Source organism: Eptesicus fuscus, chromosome 8 (assembly GCF_027574615.1).
Source record: "Eptesicus fuscus isolate TK198812 chromosome 8, DD_ASM_mEF_20220401, whole genome shotgun sequence".
In the NCBI taxonomy this organism is placed as follows: Eukaryota; Metazoa; Chordata; class Mammalia; order Chiroptera; family Vespertilionidae; genus Eptesicus; species Eptesicus fuscus.
Genome location: NC_072480.1, coordinates 9333449 through 9356141, shown reverse-complemented (window position 1 = coordinate 9356141; position 22693 = coordinate 9333449). Strand labels below are relative to the sequence as shown.

The following is a 22693-nucleotide window of genomic DNA, read 5'->3' as shown; positions in this document are numbered from 1 at the left end:
ACACGGTGCCTTCCTGCAAGTAGATGCCAGTCTAGAACATTGATGACCAATCACTTTTCTTTTGTGTTCCAACTCCAGTTAATTTCTTTGGGGCCAGAAATCCATGTGGGATTTCTGAGATGAAAATAAGAAGGCAGAGACAGGAAGGCCTTGAAGAAGGCAAGAAGGAGGGATGACTTGTACCAAGACAGGACAGTGTGGTACTACATGGCATGCTTGGGCAGTAAGAAGCAGTTTAATCCTCCTGAGGCTAGGAAGAATGGGATGACTGCCTTAGGTTTAGGCCACCATTATCAACTCCTTCACAGAGTATTCAAGGCCCGCATGGTCTGGCCCCTGCTTCCCTCTCAGGTTCATCTCTTGCCCTTAGTCCCTTCACCCTCTAAATTACAGCCTTCTGGTGATGCACCTCGTTCATTTTCATATGTGTCCTTTGGAGCATGGACTGTTTCTTCCTCCTCCTCTTTTGGTCAGTTTTTAGCTCACTTCGATCTCACTTTCTCCAAAATGCCTTCCCAGGTCCTGAGTTAGGTGCTTTTAAGATCAGCACCCAAAACTTACCATCCAATTTTCACAGAGTCACACTTGTCATCTTACTTGGTATTCTGCTTAAGGACAAGGGACTGTATATTGCTGTTGTACCTGGTGCCCGGCACATGATAGACACCTAAACATGTTTGCTGCATGCTGCTGTCAAATGATGGAGAGTGGGCCACGAAGGTGGCTTGGTGCAGACTCCCAAGTACTTTCTGGGTTGGGGGGACTTTATCTTTCAGTCCAGGTTAATTCAGAAGGTGCCATTTTAACAGAAAATAAACAAATATAGAGTAATGCTTTGGATGAAACTGATAGTTATATGTTGTCTTTTTAATGCTTCTTTCAGGAGTCTGATAAATACAATATAAGTTACAAATTGTTGTTGTTGTTTCCTACTTTTGGGCTCCTGACTGATGAAGTCAGTGTTCTGGACCCCTTTGGCAGCCAGAATGTGTTTCAGTCCCACTGCGCCCTGCGCTTCAGCCCACAGTGTGCCAGCCATCAGCTGTGCCTACAACTAGGACAGCTCTGTTAACCGGTGGCACAGGCTGAGCCCTGGAGCCACCCGCGTCAGAGCAGGGCTTTCCTCACATGACCTCGTCAGCTTGCGGGGCTGGCAGGGGAAGTACCACAGCACTGTCTGCAGCCTTGAGACACAAAGGCTGCTGGTTGGGTGGAAGGGACGCCCTGAGCTTGTCTTAAGCACCTTGTCTGGAGCCGGCTCTTAGGAAGGCTGCCTGCCTCATAGTTACAGCAGTCATCAACCAGTCCTCGTGAATTTTCTCTACCAGCAACAACTATTGAACCCTGGCGTTCTGGAACACTAGAGCCATAGAGGTTTGAAAAGACATCTAATCCAAGGTGTTGACATTTTACAAATGATGAAACCGAGGCAGGAGGATGTATAGAGCATCATCCTAGTGTAGTTAACTTATAACTTCAGTTGAAACACCCTCACCCAGTAAGCAGCAGATGCAATTTTGTTTTATTTATTTTTAAAATGTGTTTTTATTGATTTTTAGAGAGAGATGAGGGGAGAGAGTGATAGAACTATCAATGAGAAAGAAACATCGATCGGCTGCCTCAGCAGATGTACTAGTAATTTTAAAAGTACTAGTAACTAGTAGCTACATACAAAAATATATATAAGCAAACGAACTCTAATAATATATTTTAACCCAAGATAGCCAAGACATAATGTCAACATGTATACAATATAAAAGTAATGAGGCATTTTGTATTCTTTGTTTGTATTAAGTCTTTGAAGCCCAGTGTGTGTTTACACTTGCAGCACATCATGGATTGGACTGGGCACATTCTCACGCCCAGTAGCCACATGTGGTGATTACCATACTGGATGGGCAGCCTGTGTTTTTTCTACTCTGGGGATAAGCAAGCTAGATCTTTGTAAAAAAACATTTCTTTGTGAAGTTGGTAAAAATGCAATAAGTTGCCATTATTTAACCACAGAGGGTAACTAGCCTTGCTTAAGGTCACAAACTAAAAAAAGATTAGTTTCCATTCCTTCTTATCTTTAATCTTTTTGCTTAAAATAGTAGTATTACTATAGGTAATCACGTCAGATGTTTTTTAGCTATCAACTAGAACAAAATTCCCGGGAGAGCCTAAAGTAAGTCTGGGATTATGTGGGTGGCTTCTGTTTTGTGCTACATAGTAACCAACTTACTAAAAAATATGGGAGCTCCCCAAGCATTTAGAGTACCTTAAGCCACCACCGTGCTGATAAAATCTCTGTTTATAGGCTCAGTATTGTTTAAGAATTTTGAAGAGAAATCATTTTAGAATTTTCACATTAGACTCCTAAATTGAGTTGTAAACTCTGTTTTTCCTTCGAGTATTTGTGGAGCATTCTAGAATCACTTGCTTAAAAAACAAACACAAAAACACTATAGCCATCTACAAAAAAGGAGTTGTCCTTTCTAATTTTTGAGAGAAATTGGGGTTGGAAAAAATATCTGACCATCTGTGTGTGCTTCTATGATGGGAAGAGATTACTAAGCACCTACTGTATGCTAGGCACTCTGCTAAGTACATGACGTGTTATTTCATCTAATCTTGACAATAATCCAGCAAGGTAGCGATTATATCTACGTTTTACAGGCGAGTTTGAGGTTCTAAATTACTTACCTAAGGCTGTGGAGCTTCAATGTAGTGGAGCTGAGGTGAAAACCAGGTTTGTCTGATGAAAGTCCATACCCTTTCCATAGCTGTGTTCATTGTGCCTCATCTAGTTGTAAGTAAGCCTGTCATGGAGAAAGGGCCATGACTTCCTTCTTTGGCATTCCTGGATTCAGCTTGGACTGATTTTCCCACCAAAGTTGTGGCAAGCCATGAACAGCTGAGAGTGAATGAGAGAAATGTACAAAAATAGGGTGTGGTACAAATGGGTGGGCAGTATCTGTCTGAAGGTTTTCTCACCAAAGAGCCACAGCCGTGAAGGAGGGGCAGCAGACTTCTCTTGTATTGACTAAACCTCACTTTACTCACTGAAACCTTGTTAACATATTGGAAACATGCTTCTCTTGCTGTCAATCATGCCTGAAGAATAAGGTATGGTGAATATTTGGTAAGGCATACTTATTGAATGCCATCTATATATAGAAAACCCTAATATGCAAATAGACTGAACAGCGGAACAACCAAACAACCAGTTGCTATGACATGTGCTGGCCACCAGGGGGTGCGTGCAGAACATGGGGGGTGTCGGCAGTAGGCAGCAGAGTGCGGAACATGGTGGGCATTGGCTGAGGTGGGATGGTGGAGCAGGGGAGTGGGGGTGCCAGACCAAGGCAGGGCACTGGTCACTGTCATCAGGGCAAGCCTCTGGTGATTACTGAAAATTCTTTGCTCCCACATGCCGTGGTCCTGCCGGGCACTCACACCCACTGCCGGCACTGGCCCCGCTCACACCCGCAGCCGGTGCCGGAGCTGCCACTCGCACTGCTGGTGCCTGGCAGCTGTCCCAATCGCTTGGCGCTGTCAGCAGGTATGAACAGTGGCTGCCGGCCCCAATTGCCCCTGAGGGCTTCTCCACCTCCCCCTGCTCCTGAGGGGCGATCAGGGCAGCAGCCACTGCTTGTACCCGCTGCTGGCACCCGCCCCAATTGCTCCGTGCCATCAGCGGGTGCAAGTGGGGCTGGCACCGTCAATGTGTGGGGGTGGTGGCAGCAGGAGCAGGGCTGCTGGCAGACGAGACCAGGGACCATGGCGGGAGGGGCTGGGTGGGGGTGTGGAGGATGGGCCAAGACCCGCCCCTGTGCCCACCGCAGCCTCGTGGCCCACATTCCTTTCAAGGTGCATGAATTTGTGCACTGGGCCCCTAGTCTTATATAATAAAAGCCCAGCGACAGAACGGCAGAACGACCAGAACGACCAGTTGACCAGTTGCTATGATACGCATTGACCACCAGGGGGAAGATGCTCAACGCAGGAGCTGCCCCCTGGTGGTCAGTGCACTCTCACAGTGGGGGTGCCGCTTGGCTGACCTGGATGAGCGGCACTTCCACAGCAGGCCGATCCCCACAGACTACGCCTCCACCAGTGCACGAATCCCCTGCACCGGGCCTCTAGTATGTTATCATTAACAGACAGCTATGAAGACAGGCACACTTAAGATAGAACACAATAAATTGGCGAACACTAAAGGTCATTTGCCAAAGGTTTAGGAGTTTTCTCATTAGTTCTCTGTGCTTGCTGACATCCTGGGGTCAAGAGATGGTCTATTTCTAATTTGAGTTTTCTCAGCTCTCTCCTCTTCCAAATCATGCAGTGTGTGAAAATTGTGTCTTCCAGCTCTTGCTTTCATGTATGAGAACTCAGTATCACGGATTCAGAAACCTGCTTTTACAACCAAAAACTCACAGGGCCTGGCTCAAGTAATAACTGATTGGAAGGTGTATTTCCTGGCCCTGACCAGGGATACTATTTTTTATTCTCTTTTCATAAAATGTTGGTAGTGTGGAGAGTTTGAATCCAAGGATTTACTGAGCAGCTTCTGAGGAATGTCCCTTCTTCATTATTTTTATAGGTAGCATTTCAACCTCTGAGTTAGGTAGTGGAGATGTAAATTCGTGTGTCTGCCATGATCTTTCATCCATTTGTAGTCTGGAGGTGTCTCCTCACATCTCTGGTTTCTGTGGGATATTTGGAAACCCATGGCTTATTCAAGACTCCGTCTGTTGCTTCAATTTCTGCCTTTCTTATGAAGAACAGTGGGGTGGGACCTGTGTTTGTGGGTGTGTGGAACAGTATGAAGTAGAGTTTTATACTGGAAAGAAACATTTAGTAAGTCTTGGGAGATAATACATCTATCATACTAGCAGTTGCTTGAAACAGTGTGGAGTTTAAATGAACATAACGATTTTTCTTAAAAAAAAAGTTCTGACTGCAGGCATTGAGGTTTTTGATTGCTAAGAAATAAAAATTGACATTACTCCTGAGTCAGTTAGATATTTGTCTTTCAAAGTCTGCTCATTATTTCTTTGTCTTAAAAAAAGCAACAACACCTATATCTTATTGATTTTTTTTTTTAAAGAGAGAGGAAGGGAGAGGGGAGAGAAACATCAATGCGAAAGTGAAGCATCAACCGGGGATCGAGCCCGAAACCCGGGATGTGCCCTGACCAGGAATCAAACTGGCAACCTCTTCGTGCATTGATGTTGCCCAACCAACTGAGCCACACAGGCCAGGGCTGTCAGCTCTTTATTTTTGATGTGGTAAATGGGTTTTCCTAATGTTGGAAGGAAATTAGAATTATTTAATCTCACTTCTTCTTTTACATAGGCACAGAGAGGTTAAGACATTCACTGAAGTTACACAGTGAAAAAGGCATGGTCACATGATGGGAGGCCAATGGTAATAGCTTACAATTCCTGTCAGATATTTGTGTTTCCTTCAATTAAAAAAAAGAGCTAGATTTATTACAAAAATATGACTTAAGCAATAATATAACCACACTAAGTTTTAAAACCTGAGAGTCAGAGCATGGTAGCTCATGGAAATGCCACATGCAATTCCACAATGTGACCTGGTCTCACTAGACCTCTTCTCAAACAGAGATCATCTTGACACAGTGTTTATGTTGGTTTTCATTAGAGGTCACACCTTCAAAACACTTCTAGTTTTTTTCCGATATTATTATCTGAAAGTGAGCATTACCTATTAATATCGGAATTTACTCTGACACTTTAAATCCTTGTCATTTTTGCATTCTAAAGGGAAGCTAGCAACTAGCACCTATCAGCAAAAGTGTGTTAATCTTCAACGTGTATTTAACTTCTAAATACTTCCTTTATTGCCTAGAAAGGCTCTGATGAAATGTGGTTACTTAAAAGTATGTTGATTAAACCATTGGAATATAAGTTTAAGTCATAGGTAAACTCCTCAATTTTTTTTTTTAATCCAAATGACAAAAGTGAACTGGCTGTTCCATAAAAACCTAAGTTCGAGTATTTAATAATTAGATATATTACTCTGTCAAAAAGAATAGAATTAGTAAATATGTATTCTATGTTTATGGTTCATTTTCTGGTCTACCTATATATTTGTAATATTGTGACACTAAATTTATGGTAATTTGATTTCACTGAAGCTTGAAATAATTTCCTTTTTCTAAGACATAGCTTAGGGCTAGTAGATAATTCAGAAGGAATTCATTTGACTATTCTAAGAAGCCACTGAATCTGGAATTCATAGCATGGTAAATTCTAATTAATTTCAGAAGTGTGAGGCTTTAGTGTTTTTCTTTTTTTAATTTATTTTCCTAAATCTTCTTTTCTTTAATGAACTAAAAAACAAACAAACAAAACCACAACCTTATCTTATCTTAGGCTAATTATGGACAGACATGTTCTAGAGAACCAGGCCACTCTAGGAATATTGCGTTTATATTTTCTAGGGAAATATCTTATCCCCAAGCATCTATACTATTATCTTCTCTCTCTTCCTCATTCCCCAGCTAATCAAGACATAATTACCTAAGGGTTTCAATTTTTTTGATGGAATTTATAACTTCTTAAATTTGGCAAGTTCAATAATGGGGAGGGGATAGAGTTTTAAACAATATTCACTGTGCTATAGTGAAAAGTCTTTATCTCACTTATATCTACATCTGCCTGGGCATTGTTTCTGTATTCTTTTGGCAGAACAGGAAGTAACTGACATCAGTGAAAAGTATTATTAAAATAATCTGTCCTTCACCAAATACCCTTTAAAATGTGAGTAGACAATTGGATTTTGTGTTTCTAATTGTCTACAAATGTCCAGTTCTATAATTCAGAAGGTAAAACTCGCTTTTATCATGTTAAGTTCTCTAAAACAGAAAAAGTATATTGGTTATCATTTTCCCTACTGATAAATAAGTATTTAATAGCTGAGGGGAGTTGATTTTCTTTGATAAAGTCATTATGTTAAAAATATATGTTGGAAAATTTACCTTATATTTAGAGAAATAGGATATCCTAAATTCTGGCTAACCAGAGGATAATGAACAAAGTGCAAAATGATTATAGTACACACAGAAAATGGGATAACAATCTCATGAGATTTTATGCTGTGAAAATGCTGCCTATATCTTTTTTGCTCCTCTCTCTCTTTCTCTCTTTTTCTCCCCCTCTCCCCATAAGTGAGACAGAGTAAACTGCAGCGTTTTAGAGTGTCACCAGCAATAGACTTAGAATTTTATCCAACATTTATTGATTCCTTACCTTATACCTGGCATTTTGCTTGGCACCAAGAGATGGAGTGAGTAAGACATGGTCTGTTCCATCTAGGAGCTCAAGAGAAGGGCATTTTAAAAAATCATGTCCTTGAAACTTATTTAAATTGTCAGTTTCACATTGAAAATCTGATTTCCCTGAACTACAAAAGGGTCTTTCTCATGCTGTCTCTCTCTCACAGACTTATAAAAATTTATTTTAGTTGTCAACTACATAAATTCTCTCTAGAGATGGAAAATAATTCCCACTAGTTCTTCCCCCACAACACCCCTTCCTCAAAACATCACCAATGTGACTTTATGAGTCCAATAGAATGATTTAATTTCATATATATCTAGGGCTTACCTGTGTACCATTTGTGTGAGGGCTTTTTTAAAGTAGAATGGAATGGTATCTTTTGCTTATTTGTAACTTGGTTAAGAGAAGATAAGGCTTTCTGTGAAAGATTTGGTTGTTGACTTATATGACTGATCAAATGCCTTAGGAATTGGGAAAGCAGGCATTTCAATTTTCACTTCTCATACATGGAAGTATATTCAGAAAGGCAAAGTAATTTACTGACTCAGGGAGGGGCCAAGAGTGATTGGACAGATCTCTGGACCTCCTAATTCTGAAATTACTTCCTGACACTTTTTGTCTCTGCAGATGTGCTTGTGGTTTTGTGTGTGTGTGTGTGTGTGTGTGTGTGTGTGTGTGTGTGTGTGTGTGTGTGTGATTGTGTGTGTGTTTAAACACTAGAGATACTTTTCATAAATTTTTGTATGACTTTTCTGGGCCAGGAGTGATGCAGCAACAGCAAGTTTGGGGCGTGATGCCCTTGAATACCTAGTGTTCTTAGCTCATCACATGCTACCCCAGGTAGACAGATGAGTATAGAACAGTATCCAGGCTGATTACACGTGTGCCATCAGCCTTTATAGATTACAGCTTCACTCCCTTTGTCAGGAGTGATATTATTCCTCTTCATCAAATGATATTCATTTAAGTATCCTCATGACCTTGACAGATGAGCAGGTCACCTGAGGACGTTTAGAGGAGATGAGGATAGAGAGCAGCAGTCCATTGTGTTCTGTATGGCCCTGCTTTTACTCAGAGCCCAGGATTTCTGGGGGATGGTCAATGGTGAGGTCATCTTATCTGAATGAATGTGAAACCAATTTCAAAATGAGGCTTTGCTGCTCTAAAAGGGAGAGTGAAAGAGGGTTTTTTGCAGGTTCAGCATGTGGGATGTGGGATATTTAAAGACTTGATCTCATTGGGATCATTCGTAGCCCAAATATATCTGTGGTTCTGTGATACCAAGGAGGTGCAAGACATTTGGCATGTGTGTTGGAGCATCCTGTGTCCCTTAAGTGAGACAGTAAACTGCAGCATTTTAGAGTATCATCAGCAATAGACTTAGAATTTTATCCAACATTTATTGATTCCTTACCTTATACCTGGCATTTTGCTTGGCACCAAGAGGATGGAGTGAATAAGACATGGTCTCTTCCATCTAGGAGCTCACAGACTTTCAGGAAAAGAGAAACACTTGAGCAGATAAATACAGTAACAGACTATCTGTATGACTACAAAGGAAAAGTGGTCGGTTCTCCCTGGGTGTTATGTTGGAGCAGGAGAGGGGGTGGAAGCCTCAAAAAGGTTTGAGCGTGGAGGTGAGGGTTGAATTAAGTCTTGAAAGATGAGTAGATGGGACAAGAAGACAATACTGGGGAATGACATTTCAGACATGGGAAAAGCCTGAACAAGTTTTGGGACTGTGCAACAGCTTGGCACACACTGGGAACTATACGCAGCAACAATCCAGTATAGTATACAAGGGAGGGCATTCAGAGAGATGGTGTTGGAGAAATACAGACCTGAATCCTAGAGCTGGGCCTTGCTGCAGAGTTTGGAACTTTGTCCTGTAGTTCCTGAGGAGCTGTTGCAAATATTTAAGTTGGTGAATGACAATGAAATTTATACTGTGTAAATTTTCACTCTGGGAAGGATGCATCTAGGGAGGAGAATTAAGCATGGAAACCAATCTGGAGACCATTATAGTGTCTAGCTGAGAAAAAATGCTGGTATAGAGCACTAATTTTCAACCTTTTTCATCTCCTGGTGCACACATAAACTATTTAGTAAAATTATGTGACACCAAGAAATATATTTTTTGCTGATCTGAAAAAAAAAAAAAAAAAGGATATAATTTTGATTAATTCACACCGAACAGCTCTTGTTGTGTTGGCTGTTGTCTTTTTTTTAAACTATTATTTGAAAGTCTAAGGGAAAAGAGGTCAATGCCCCTGACTAAATAGTCAGGTATTGCATGTTTAAAAAATTCTAGTGGCACCTGTTGAAATCGCTGGTCTGGACTAAAGGAGTAGCTGGGATGAGGGAGTGGAGAGCAGGGCAGAGCTACCAGAGAAAGAGGAAGAGTAGGATTAAGGAAGATAATAATGATATATAAGATTTTAAATGTCATGCCTCCATTTTGCATGTATCGAGAGGTGTTTCAAATCAATAACTAATAGAATATTAATCTTCCAAAGCAAAGAAGACACAGTCTACACACCCCACAGACTTGTTTGTAAAATGTGTTCAGGTCCAAGGTTTCCAGCCCTCTATTGATAACTCCATTTAAAATAAGTAGTGTATTCAAAGAATGCATTGATATTTATAGTTTTTCTCTGTGAAATGTGAGCATTTGGTAAGGTATTATTTAGAGGTTTTATGGGAGAGTGGCTGAACAGTGGGGATAGTCATTCGTTCCAAGTGTTAGCTCTGACACTTGCAAGACTTAGACAAATGACAACTTTTCTGAGCTTCATTTTTCTGATTTGTAAGCATTAGGCTAGTAATATTGCCTCATGAGTTTCAAGTGAGAATGAAATAAGATTGAAGCATGTGAAAGTGGCAGACCAAGAGGCTGGCAGAGTAGCTGCTGGAGGCTACCAACATCCTTCTTTTTTCCCTTTCCTCTCCTTAGGGATTGTTTAAATTGTTGAACTTACTGTTTCTCCTCTGTGCTCAGCCTTACTTGGTTAGGAACCTAGAGACCAATATGAAAGTCTGCCTGTGTAGTTGTCCTCACATTTAAATTCCTTAAGGAGATTTCGCATGAAGTGCTTGATTTCCTGGAAAAAGGCATTTATTATTTCTTTCTTTGCTTTCTATACAGGATGTCAGCTGCAACGAGATCACAGCCTTGCCCCAGCAGATAGGTCAATTGAAATCTCTACGAGAACTAAATGTCAGAAGGAATTACCTTAAAGTTTTACCACAAGGTAAAAAAGAAAGGGGGTCGGGGGTTTGAATAAAACTGGAGACTTTGATTATTTTTTGTTTGCTTTTGTGTATGCCTATTAATATTATAATTTGAATATCACATGCAGATAACAGAAAAGTTATATTCAAGTTGTAATTTTAGTCAAGGGGCACAGCAATAGAACATTCCCCTGTATAAGGGTGTGTGTGTATGTGTGTGTGTGTGTGTGTGTTAATTTGATCAGGCTCCCATAAGTACCATAAACTGAGTGGCTTAAACAACAAAAATTTATTTTCTCACAGTTCTGAAGGCTGGAAGTCAGATTAAGGGGTTAACCAGTTTGATTTTTCTGAGGCCTCTCTCCTTGGATTGTAGATGGCTATTTTCTCCCTGTGTCTTCACATCGTCTTACCTCTATGTCTCTGTCCTAATCTCTTCTCAGAAGGAGAGATAAGGACATATTGGATTAGCATCCTTTCCGATGACTCCATTTTAACCTAATTACCCTTTAAAGACCCTGTCTCCAAGTACAGTCACATTCTGAGGCACTGGGGGTTGGGACTTCAACATAGGAATTTGGGGAACACTATTCAGTCCATAACAGGAGGCAACATGAATTGTTTTTATTGTGGACTTGTGATGTTCTGGAACATCATGCCAACAGTTGAGTTGACATGCTTGGTCCTATAGATCTGACTGTCAGGGTTTCTGGTTTTTTGGAGATCTGGGCATCCTAGTTGAAACCCTTGTGTCTAAAATCTATTTTTTCAGGAGAGTTCACTGCCCTTTGGAGTGATATTTGGACTAATGTCACTAATAGTTTGGGTGAACTTCTCCAAGCCTGGAAGCAATGATGGTGAACTTCTCCAAGCCTGGAAGCAATGATGGCTCCAGAGCCTCAGTGCTGAGCTCCTCAGACAGCCCTGCTGTGAGCCAGACTCGGTTTCCTGCTGCTGTGGGCTTCCACGGAGCATCCTGATACATATGTTGGAGTTCAAATCAAAAGACATATTTATTCAGAAATTTTGTAAAATTAAGAATGTTGGCAATCAGCCTTGTAGGTGGTAGAAGATCAGAATTTCAGGTTTTGGAATTCTTATTTGGATCTGAATCAGGAATGAGTTGAGCAGTAGGACACAATGCTTTCTCCAAAACATCCTCTGGTTTTCAAAGAACACTGATTTCCAGCGTTTGCATTTAAGGACTCTAGGCTTTCCCAATTTCAAACATATGCTAACAGATATGCCTCAGAGCGCAAACATACATATTTGGAAACAGTCAGCATTTGGTTAATCTGACACTAATGCTGCTGTTTGAAAGCTGCTTGATTTTTATTATTCTGTTTCTGCTTCTTGACCTTTGACTTAAAATGCTTCATTATTTGAGGCAAGAATATGGCACTCATAAAAGAGAAAGAATTTTATGAAATGTAATGCACTTTATAAATGGAGGGTTTAAGTGTCTGCCATCTTCACCTTTTTCATATGGACTAGCATTTTAAAGAAGTAGAATTAGAAACTATTTCAGCATAAAGATTTATTACCTGAGATGACTTGGTATAAAAATATAGATTGTTCATTTCGTCACTGTAATCCCATTTTTTAATGTTTGAAATTGTTTTCCTTCCTTTGAGCAAGTACAAAGAGAAAACTCTTACTTATAATTTATAAGCATATCACCTTTCATAGCACAGAAGAAAGCTTTCATTTAAATTTAAGCTCTCATGTGAATCACTGAAAAATCATCACAAATCATTTAATTATTCTTTTCAAAAGGAAAAGTTAATTTAATTTTTTTACAGTGGCCTTGTAATAGTATAGAAATGTGTGGAAAGTGCATCTACAAAATTAAGATTTTTATTTCTTTTACCACTACTTACTGTCTTACCTTAAAAGCATTCCTTTCCCTAAAAAGATCAGTTACAAATTTCTATACTTTCCATAATTATGTTTACTCAGGTTCAATATTTTAAAATCCACTCAAAGCTAAAACATCAGTAGTACTGGAAAAATCATTAAAAATATTTTTTCCCAAATATCAAGTTTCTTTTTGCTTCACTCTGGAGAACTCTGTTAACAAAAGAGCATTGGTAATGCTTTCAGGCAGGGAACTTAAAGACTTTCCATATTTACTTACTTGTTTTTCCTTCTTGAGAATCCCCTCCTCATATGCTTTCAATTTGAGGAGGGGGAAAAATGTGGCCTAATTATCCATGACAATTTTATATAATGGCTGTAAAGAGGAGACTATATTTTATTCTTCCTAGGACCAGAACAGACAGAGGATTAAAGTAACCATTCATTGTCCCTCTTTTTTTTTTTTTTTTTAACCTCACTCGAGGATATTTTTCCATTGATTTTAAAGAGAGTGGAAGAGAGAGGGTAAGACAGTGTTGCAGAAGACCAAAGAAAAACCAAGCGACGCTTTTTAAAGAAGAGAAGGGACACTGTTTAATACACCGGCGGACTCAGGGAATAGCTTTCCAAATCTGAGTGAAGAAACATGCATGGGGCTTTCCTTTCTATCTCCCTGTGGTCTTTGTCCCGCAAACATGGATTATGATTCCAGTCCTTTTTGCGGGCCTTGCAAGAAGGCCCCCAGGTGTTGGGGGTCTCCAGGCCATATCTGATGGTCTGGCCTGGCGCCAGTGTTAATAACCCTCCCTCCGGGGCAGTGCACTGTTCACAGTAACAGGTTCTGCAAGACCAGTATCTGGGAAGGAGGTCGTGACTTAATTATAGGTTATCAGGAATGTACACTGAGCTTGCTGGCTTGGATTCAGATCACTAGCCCCAAATATCAGGGTTACATTGGAATTAGCCCTTTTTAGCCTTCTCAACAGAAACATCCATGTGAGAGAAACACATCTATTGGTTGCCTCCTGCATGCACCCTGATCAGGGCCCAGGCCAGGGAGGAGCCTGCAACCGAGGTATGTGCACTTGACCAGAATCAAACTCAGGACTTTGTCCGCAGGCTGACGGTCTATCCACTGAGCCAAGCTGGCTAGGGCTTTTGTCCCTCCTTAAAAAAAATAAAAAATAAATAAATGTTTGTATTAATTTTAGAGAGAGGGGGAAGGAGAGTGATAGAGAGAAACACCAATCAGCTGCCTCCTGCACACCCTGACCAGGAATGGAACCCGGTGACCTCTTGGTTCAAGGGTTAATGCTCAACCACTGAGCATCCCGGCCAGGCTCATTGTCCCTCTTTAAAACAGACAGAAAAGGGAGATTAATTTTTCCGCCTCCTTACTCTCTTTTTCTGCTGTTTGTTTTGACCTTTCCTGGGCTGAAGTTATCATTTCTCCTCCAATTTCTTATTATGAAACTGTCAGGTTCTAGTTTTCCTAAACTAAGATGGTCATTGCTATTCCTGCTTTATTTACCTGTAAGTGGCCTTCCTTTCCCTCCTGCTATGAATTCCAGGAATTCAGCCCTCTGGTTTTGCTTTGAAAAGACTTCCTTTTAAGTGGCAAAGAATTCCTGAAGATCCCAAGTCCAATTAAAATTTGCCGCGGTTGTCCTGCCCGGAGTGGCTCTGTTGGTTGAGCATCCTCCTTTGCACCAGGAGGTGCCAGTTTGATTCCCAGTCAGGGCACATGCCCAGGTTGTGGGCTCGATCCCCGGCAGGGGGCCTGTGTTTTTCTCTCTCTCTCTCCCTCCCCCTTCTTCTCTCTCTTAAAAAAAAAAAAAATCAATAAACTATTCTTTTAAAAAAATTGCCACTCTTTTGTTAACCTAAGTTTCACGAGTGAAGTTAATCATCACAGCGGAGGATTAATATTACTAGAGGTTACAGCAAGCAGATACTGTACTCTTTTTATAAATAACCCCCTAATTCTTAACTGTTTTAATAGAAAAAACCATGAAGTGAAAAAGCTTACTTTCCCCTTTTTTTCTTTTGACTTTCTGGATTCTAAACTGTTCCTCCCTCTCTCTCTACCTCCTTCTGCTCAAAGCCCTTTCCTCCAGGCAATCACCAGCACTGCGTGTGCTGAGGCAAATAATTTATCCTGCTGTTGGCCCGAAGAGCTGGGTTTGAGCAGTGAACTCAAGGCAATTTAAAGAGTACACTTCCTGAGCTTCTCTAACTCAGCTGCCCATCCTGGGCCTGGGTTTGGGACCCGCTGAGTTCCATGTTCTTCTGCCTTATTTTTAGCATTGTAGTCCCATGACTCCTTTCTTTAATACAAGGCAGTCACTTAAGGCTTAAAAGAAGGAAAGTCCTTTACAACCCAGAGGGCGTAGAATTCTGGAGAAGAGATACTGGTTGCTAGTGACTCTGGGTGGAACTTGAAAGTTAGTACAGCTTAGAGAAGTGAAAACCCTGGGGCAGTCTAGGTGGGGGGGAGGAATAGTGTTAATTCCTACTCCAGGCCACTGCCTTTGGTTCCTCTTCTATTTATAGTCTCTGCCCTTCCTCCTCTTTGGAATCCTTAAGTATTTGAAAGTACCACGTTTCAACCCTTACCAGGTCCCATAACAAATGTGGCAAGGCTGTTTGAAATGAGCCCTCTGGAGCCTCTGACGCAGAGATCCTAGTGGTTTGTCCCATGCCACCTACTTGTTTGGCCTGGCTCAGCCTCGTTGCTGTATGGAACATATTTGACTTGTTTCTTGCAGCTGCCAATGTCGGTTGGAATGCTTGAAATTACTGAGTGTTTACTATGCTACTGGGTGGGGATTTTAAGCTAAATATAATGTTCTGTGTTGTTTGTGGAGTTACAGAAGACTTTTTAAAAGCAGAATAAAGCCTGGCCGTGGTGGCTAAGTGGTTGAGCATTGACCTATTAACCAGGAGGTTGAGGTTCAATTCCCAGTCATGGCACATGCCCTGTTTCTGTTTCTCTTCTTTTCCCTTCCTTTCTGAAATCAATAGAAATATGTATATATATTTTTTAAAGCAGAAGAAAGCCCTGTCATCAGGATTACAGAGTACACTGCAAATTCTGAATTAGATATCATTTATTTTTTAAAGTGGAGTTAAAAAAAGTGAATATATTTCTTGTAACTAGTTCTGAGGTCATGCCAGCCTTGATACACTAAACGGATAAGCATATTGTATAATTAGCATGTTGCTCATATGTTATCAAGTACTGTTGGCAGTGTCCAGAATGGCACCAGGTGGGTTCGGACCGGACCTGGGTTCAGCAACCTTGGTACTTGAGTTCTGGCTAAGAAAGAATTCAAAGTCAAGACTCAAACTACAAGAGAATGTTTATTTACAAAATCACAGAGGCAGAAGAAGTAATTTGTAGAAGAAATGGGATAAGGAAGCTGGTTATGGAGGTAAAGGAAGGGCCTTGGAGTTCGGAAGTGAGAAGGTAAAGGTACTAGTAACTAGCCTGTGGGAAGGGTAAAGGGAGAGGAAGGGGAAGGTGCAGGCATGTTCCCAGGAGGGAGAGCAACCCTTAGGTTCTCCATCCTAAGGGCTGTAAGGGTGGAGAGTGTTAGGGGAGGTCCCAGGGGATGATCTCAGTAGACTATTCAGCAGCTACCAGGTGTGTCCTTTCAGGGTTAGGATTTCCACTGATTGATTGGTCAGCACCAGGACTGGGGGTCTTTATCCAATTCAGCTGGTCCTGAGGTCCGCCATGGGGTTGCTTGTCTAGTTTTGTTGCTTATCTGGGCCTGGAGCTGAAATACAACTGAAACCTAGATGTTATCTCTAGGTAGGAAAGGTCAGGGGTTCTAAACCACAGGACAAGTCCTATGCTAAGGGAGGAAAGGTCACCCTGGGGGCAAGGTCCCACCCTACACTTGTCCATTGCCAGGCACCCTGGGCTTTGCACCCTGGTGACCTTCTGTACCTGGCCCATCATTCTTGCTCTGCTCCTGTCTAACTGCCGACCACAGTTCTGCTTGAAACATTTTGAAGTTAAAACATATTCTGTGTGGTGTGGCTTATGTGATTGTTTTTCTGGGAGGATAAAAGCATTTTTAAACGATAAATATTGTAAATATCACATATTATCAGCTCTTCTCAGAACTAACAATAATTCAAATGTATTGGACTCCCAATGAAAGGTGTCCCCTCCCCTTTGGTAAAATATTACACCTATGCATATAGTATATATTCCTAATGAACAGCTTGCTTTTGATTGTGCTAAATGACATTTCTACTGATAAGCAGAAAATAAATTTCTGAATGTTTGGCCATTTAATCTTGTTGCTTTTCTGAGTTTTGTGTTTTTTTTCTTTTTCTTCTTTTTTCTTTTTTTTTTTCTGTTCCTTTAGAACTAGTAGATCTTCCCTTGGTAAAGTTTGACTTTTCCTGCAATAAAGTGCTCGTGATTCCCATTTGTTTTAGAGAGATGAAGCAGCTGCAAGTATTACTACTTGAAAATAACCCTTTGCAGTCTCCTCCAGCACAGGTGAGGGGGCTGGCAAAGATACGTGGGATATGCTATCAATGTGCTCAGGCAACTCTTGGCAGAGCCAGTTTGTTAATATTCTGCTGATTTAATGTTGCATTAGACATGATTATAAGCAGTTACAGTCTCTAAAAAGATGAAACCTTGGATGCATCTGACTACAATAAGTTGTCTTCTCTACGCCAAGTCCATTTGCCATCATTGGGCTCACTATTCTGGTCACCGCAATCCAGAATTATGTTTGGTTATTTTATTATTTGTACATATATTTGAAACTTTTTCATGGAGTAAAACATTAATATAGTCCCTACTTTAATGTTAGCTGGAAAATGGGTCTTAAGTATTTTGAAATATAATTATTGGTTATTTAGAGACAAGATTCAAGTTCAAATATTAAGCTATGAGAAAAAATGAAATATATATGCTTCCAGAATTGAAATTTTTTCAGGTCAGCTGACTTCTATATTTTTCATATATTTATACTTAAACACATTTCTGTTAGGATTTGGCATTTTAGTTAAAAAAATTAGTACATTGCTTGAGTATGATTGTCTATTCAAAGTGGAATTTGGAGGAAATGACTGCCTAAATTTTTATGTTTTGTAGAGGTCAAATTTGGTGTGCATTGTTGAAGTGTTACTTAGAATGAAAATGCAAAAATTATAATATACAGAGTCAGATATCTAGTGTTTTGCCATTAAAAATAGTTATGTATTATTAATTTCTCCATAGATTTGCACAAAGGGCAAAGTGCACATATTCAAGTATCTGAGCATACAAGCCTGTCAGATTAAAGCAACTGACTCCCTTTATCTGCACACAATGGAGAGGCCACAATTACACCAGCATGTGGAAGACAGGTGAGTGTGACTGCCCTGGCTCAAAGCCCCTTTTAGAATTTTTCTTAGGCCAGGCAGTGGTCGGCAAACTCATTAGTCAACAGAGCCCAATATCAACAGTACAACGATTGAAATTTATTTTTGAGAGCCGAAAACTGACTTCTTGGCATGGGCCACGAAGTTTCAATCGCACTGTACGTGCGCTCCCGCACGTGGTATTTTGTGGAAGAGCCACACTCGAGGGGCCAAAGAGCCGCATGTGGCTCGCAAGCCGCAGTTTGCCGACCACTGGGCCAAGGTATTCCAGGTAACTAAAGTAAACAAAATTGTTTTGCTTCATTCAATCAATGCAGATTTATAACATAGAGTTTCAGAAACTTTTGGAATAGGAAAGAGAAAATTGATGTTATTGATAACATTTTGACATTTCTCGAGTCTTGTTTACTCTCTCCTAGTAAAAAAATCAGTCCTTCTTGAGTGCTGTGTGTATGTGCACACTCGTGTGTGTGTGTGTGTGTGTGTGTGTGTGTATACACACACATATATATATACACATACATATATATATATATATTTATGATACATGATATATGATATATGATCTATAATATAAACATAGGGTCTGGTGTGGCTCAGTTGGTTGAGTAATGTCCTGCGAACTAAAAAAATCACCAGTTCGATTCCCCATCAGGACACTTGCCCAAGTTGTGGGTTGGATCATGGTGCAGGAAGAAACTGATCAATGCTTCTCTCTCATATGGATGTTATCTCTCTCTCTCTTCCTCTCTCTTTAAAAATCAATCAAAACATGTTAAAATAAATAAACATAGGTATCTTTTGCTTATCAATTAAAACAACAATATCAAGTCTTTTTAAAATTATTATTATTATTTTAATTTCTTTATTGTAAATTATTATTTTTTAATATGCCTCTGGAACATTGTTAAGAAAAACTGCAGGTTTTATTTTTTTTTTTAATTGTCTTTTTAAAATGCAGAATGTATAGTTTGCCATTTCCTGTTTAGAATGGAAGTGTTAGAATCCTTTCACATGTCCTTTTGTTGGCATAAATCAGGCCTTGAATTTTCAGAGAATGAAATTCCCACATTGAACACTTATAAAACACAGATGGTTTTTGAGAAGTCTTCACTGCAGAAATCCTTCCTTAACTTTTTATTAAAAAGGAGAACTAGTGACTTAAAATCTCAGACTACCCTAGTGGTGCCTTTATATACTGCTTAAAATATGTATTCATTATTTTTTAAAACATGCCATCAAATTTAGTCACTGGATTAAAGTTTACAGAATTATTCAAGATTACCAACATTTTGAGAGGAGAACCAAGATGGCGGCATAGTAAACACCTATACTTGCTGCCTTTCACAACCACATCAAAATTACAACTAAAAGGCAGACAACTACCACCCAGAACCGTGGGAAAGCTGGCTGAGTGGAAGTTCCACAACTAGAGAAGTGAAGAAAGCACACTGAGACTGGTAAGAGGTGCGGAGGCGCGGAAAGTGCTGGCACCTGGATGTGCTGCTCATTTAATCAGGAGGGAGATACAAGCTCCCGCTTGCTCTGAACTCCAGTTCCAGGCGAGACTCTGGGGACCCAGACACATACAGGGAGAAACTGGACTGTCTGGCATCGGGACAGGAACACGAGGGCGGCTTTCTCGCAGAGGTGCTCACAGCGATCATTGTTCCTGCATGGGGGCGTGGGACGCGGAGACCTGGGGATCTCTCCGGTGCAGGGCTGACTGGCAGCCATTGCTGTTTGCTCTACCCTGGTGATTCCCAGAGACCCCACCCCATCCAATTTACAGCCCCACCCAAGCTGTGCGTATCAGCCTTTGCATATGAATGGCATGTCCTCTCTCCACCTAAAACTTGTCAAACTGCAGCTGGGTCAGCTAGCCCCAGAGCTAGAGATTACATCCAAAAGAAGGCCCAAGGCCTGGCAGCAGCAGCCTGCCTTTCTTCACAGCTGGGTTTTGTCTGGGCACTTCCAAACTCCATATGAAGAGGAGGAATCTGCAGATCTCTCTGTAGCTCCTGCTGGGCGGCCCCAGACAGTGGCTGACCTTGCACCTCCTTGGAGATCTAAAAGCCAGTGTCAGTGTAAGACCATACCGGATTACAACTCTTCACATCCATAAGAGACACACTCAAGGGGCAGACTCAGTGAGCACCAAAGCCCCACTGAAGCAAGTCCTGCCCCATAAGGGTGTCTCCTGCACAACAGATCTTCTAGTGTAGACACAGCTGGTCATCACAGCCAATTCCTACCAGTGATACCAACAGCAATAAAGGGTTAACTACAAGACTGTGCACACAGCCCACAAAGGGGTGCACCAAGAGCGTCCACCTCAGGTGACTGGGGAGGCTGAGCCACTGGGCCCTATAGGACACCAACTATACAAGGCCACTCTATCAACTCAAGGAGACATAGCAGCTACCCAGTACATAGAAACAAACACAGGGAAGCAGCCAAAATGCGGAGACAAAGAAACAAGTCACAAATGAAAGAAATGGATGAAAACAAAATACTGGATATAGAGTTCAAAACCACGGTTATAAGTTTACTCAAGAATCTTCTAGAAACCTCCGAGAAATTTAGTGAGACCTTCAAGGACATGGAAAAGGACCAATCAGAAATTAAGCATACACTGACTGAAATAAATAATAATACACAGAGATTCCACAACAGACTAGAGGATCCTAAGAATCAAGTCCAAGATTTGAAATACGAAGAAGCAAAAAACACCCAACCAGAAAAGCAAAAAGCAAAAAGAATCCAAAAATATGAAGATAGTGTAAGGAGCCTCTGGGACAACTTCAAGTGTACCAACATCCGAATTATGGGGGTGCCAGAAGAAGAGAGAGAGCAAGACGCTGAAAACCTATTTGAAGAAATAATGACAGAAAACTTCCCCTACCTGGTGAAAGAAATAGACTTACAAGTCCAGGAAGCCCAGAGAACCCCAAACAAGAGGAATTCAAAGAGGATCACACCAAGACACATCATATTTAAAATGCCAAGGGCAAAAGACAAAGAGAGAATATTAAAAACAGCAAGAGAAAAACAGTTAGTTGCCTCCAAGGGAGTACCCATACGACTCTCAGCTGATTTCTCAACAGAAATTATGCAGGCCAGATGCGAGTGACAATAAATATTCAAAGTGATGAATAGCGAGAACCTACAACCAAGATTACTTTACCCAGCAAAGCTATCATTTAGAATTGAAGGTCAGATAAAGAGCTTCACAGAGAAGAAAAAGCTAAAGGAGTTCATCACCACCAAACCAGTATTATATGAAATGCTGAAGGGTATTCTCTAAAAAGAGGAAGAAGAAGAAAAAGGTAAAGATAAAAAATTATGAACAACAAAGTGGCAACAAATACATATCTATCAACAAGTGAACCTAAAAATTAAATGAATAAAAAACCTGATGAACAGAACAAACTGGTGAATGTAATAGAATCAGGGGCATGGCAAGGGAGCAGACTGATAATTCTTGGGGAGAAGGGGTTGTGGGGGGTGTGGGAAGAGATTGGACAAAGAGCTTACACCTATGGACAAGGTCAGTGAGGGGCGGAGGAAGGCCTGGAGTGGGGTGGGAACTGGGTGGTGGGGAGCTATGGGGGGGAAAAAAGAGGAACATCTGTAATAATCTGAACAATAAAGATTAAAATAAAATTTAAAAAAAGATTACCAACATTTCAAAACATAAGACATAAAAGCAGTTAGGGTGTTTTTTTTTTCTTTTGTTTCGTTTTTTGCTTTTTTATATGCTAGAATCAGTAAAATAAGAAAATTGTTAACTGTTTCAAAAAACAGATTATTTGATTAAAGTGTAAATCCATGAAACCCTGAACACAAAGAATTTATTTTGTGCTCCTTTTAGACAGTATAAGTATTTTGTTTTCATTAGGCCCTTGTCTTAACATCCTCTAATACTGAATTGATTTGCTGCCTTGTGGTAATAATAACAATTTGTATAGCAAACTCATTATTTGAATATAAATTGACATATCTGTGAACTTTGTGATTTTAATTTTTTATATGAATTCAATATTGATGGCATCTATCTCAGCAAGAAGGATTCTGATTCAGGCGTTGGAAGTGATAATGGAGATAAGCGATTATCGGCCACAGAGGTAAATTTTGTGATTTGTTCGTGATTTTTTTTCTTTCTCTGCTTCTAGATAGATCTGCTGCACTTATTGAACTCCTTTCTGGTAAAAAGGCATTAACCCTCTGCATGGAAATATGTGATAATGTTTGTGAAAGCAATTTGAAATACTCAAAGTGTTATATAAGTATTAGCTGTGGTTAGCTTTTTCTAAGTCTTTAATATTTTGTAAATGTCTCAGGAGTAGGATTCCTATCTCTTTCCCCTCTTCCCCACACACATTTTCTGGAATATTCTTAAATGCTTAATAAATATTATGAAATGACTAAGTGATGTACAGGTATCCATGAGACATTTTTGATAAATGATTGTTTTTAAATGACAGAGCAATTTAGGAAAACATTGTTATATGCATGCATAAATGTTGAGGAATCAAATGTACATTGCATTTTAGCAGTTTACCCCAAGAAAATGCTTTTATGAATAGTCATACTTTTTATAGCACTATTTGTTTCCTGGAACTCTTTTTAGATCATTGGTAAAAAGTTTAATTATTTGTAAGCTAAGGGGCCTCTAACACTAGAGCTTCCTCAAGTGGTGGTAAAATAGCTTATTTAGCACAATTATTATATCATTCATAGTCTATTGGATTTCCCCAAATCTTTCACTAGCATACCTTTAAATGGGGCTTCTTGACCTGGGGAGGCAGAAGGGCTAGGTGGAGTAGGCATGATGTAGCATCAGATCTTCCCTTGGTGAGGGAACTTACTGAGTTTCTGTGGTTGTAGAGTTTGAGACATTATAGTCTTCTTTGAAG

At 40.3% G+C, this 22693-nt stretch overlaps 1 protein-coding gene across 2 annotated transcripts in view; it reads left to right on the top strand.

Moving 5' to 3' along the window:
• The window catches only part of LRCH1 (leucine rich repeats and calponin homology domain containing 1), a 225996-nt gene that overhangs the window by 140070 nt on the left and 63233 nt on the right, over positions 1–22693 (top strand). For both annotated transcript variants that reach the window (XM_054719758.1, XM_054719757.1), the window contains exons 4-7: positions 10438–10543; positions 16763–16899; positions 17632–17759; positions 21838–21901. In XM_054719758.1, coding sequence (XP_054575733.1) covers positions 10438–10543; positions 16763–16899; positions 17632–17759; positions 21838–21901 — 435 coding nt within the window. The remainder of the gene's footprint in view (positions 1–10437; positions 10544–16762; positions 16900–17631; positions 17760–21837; positions 21902–22693) is intronic.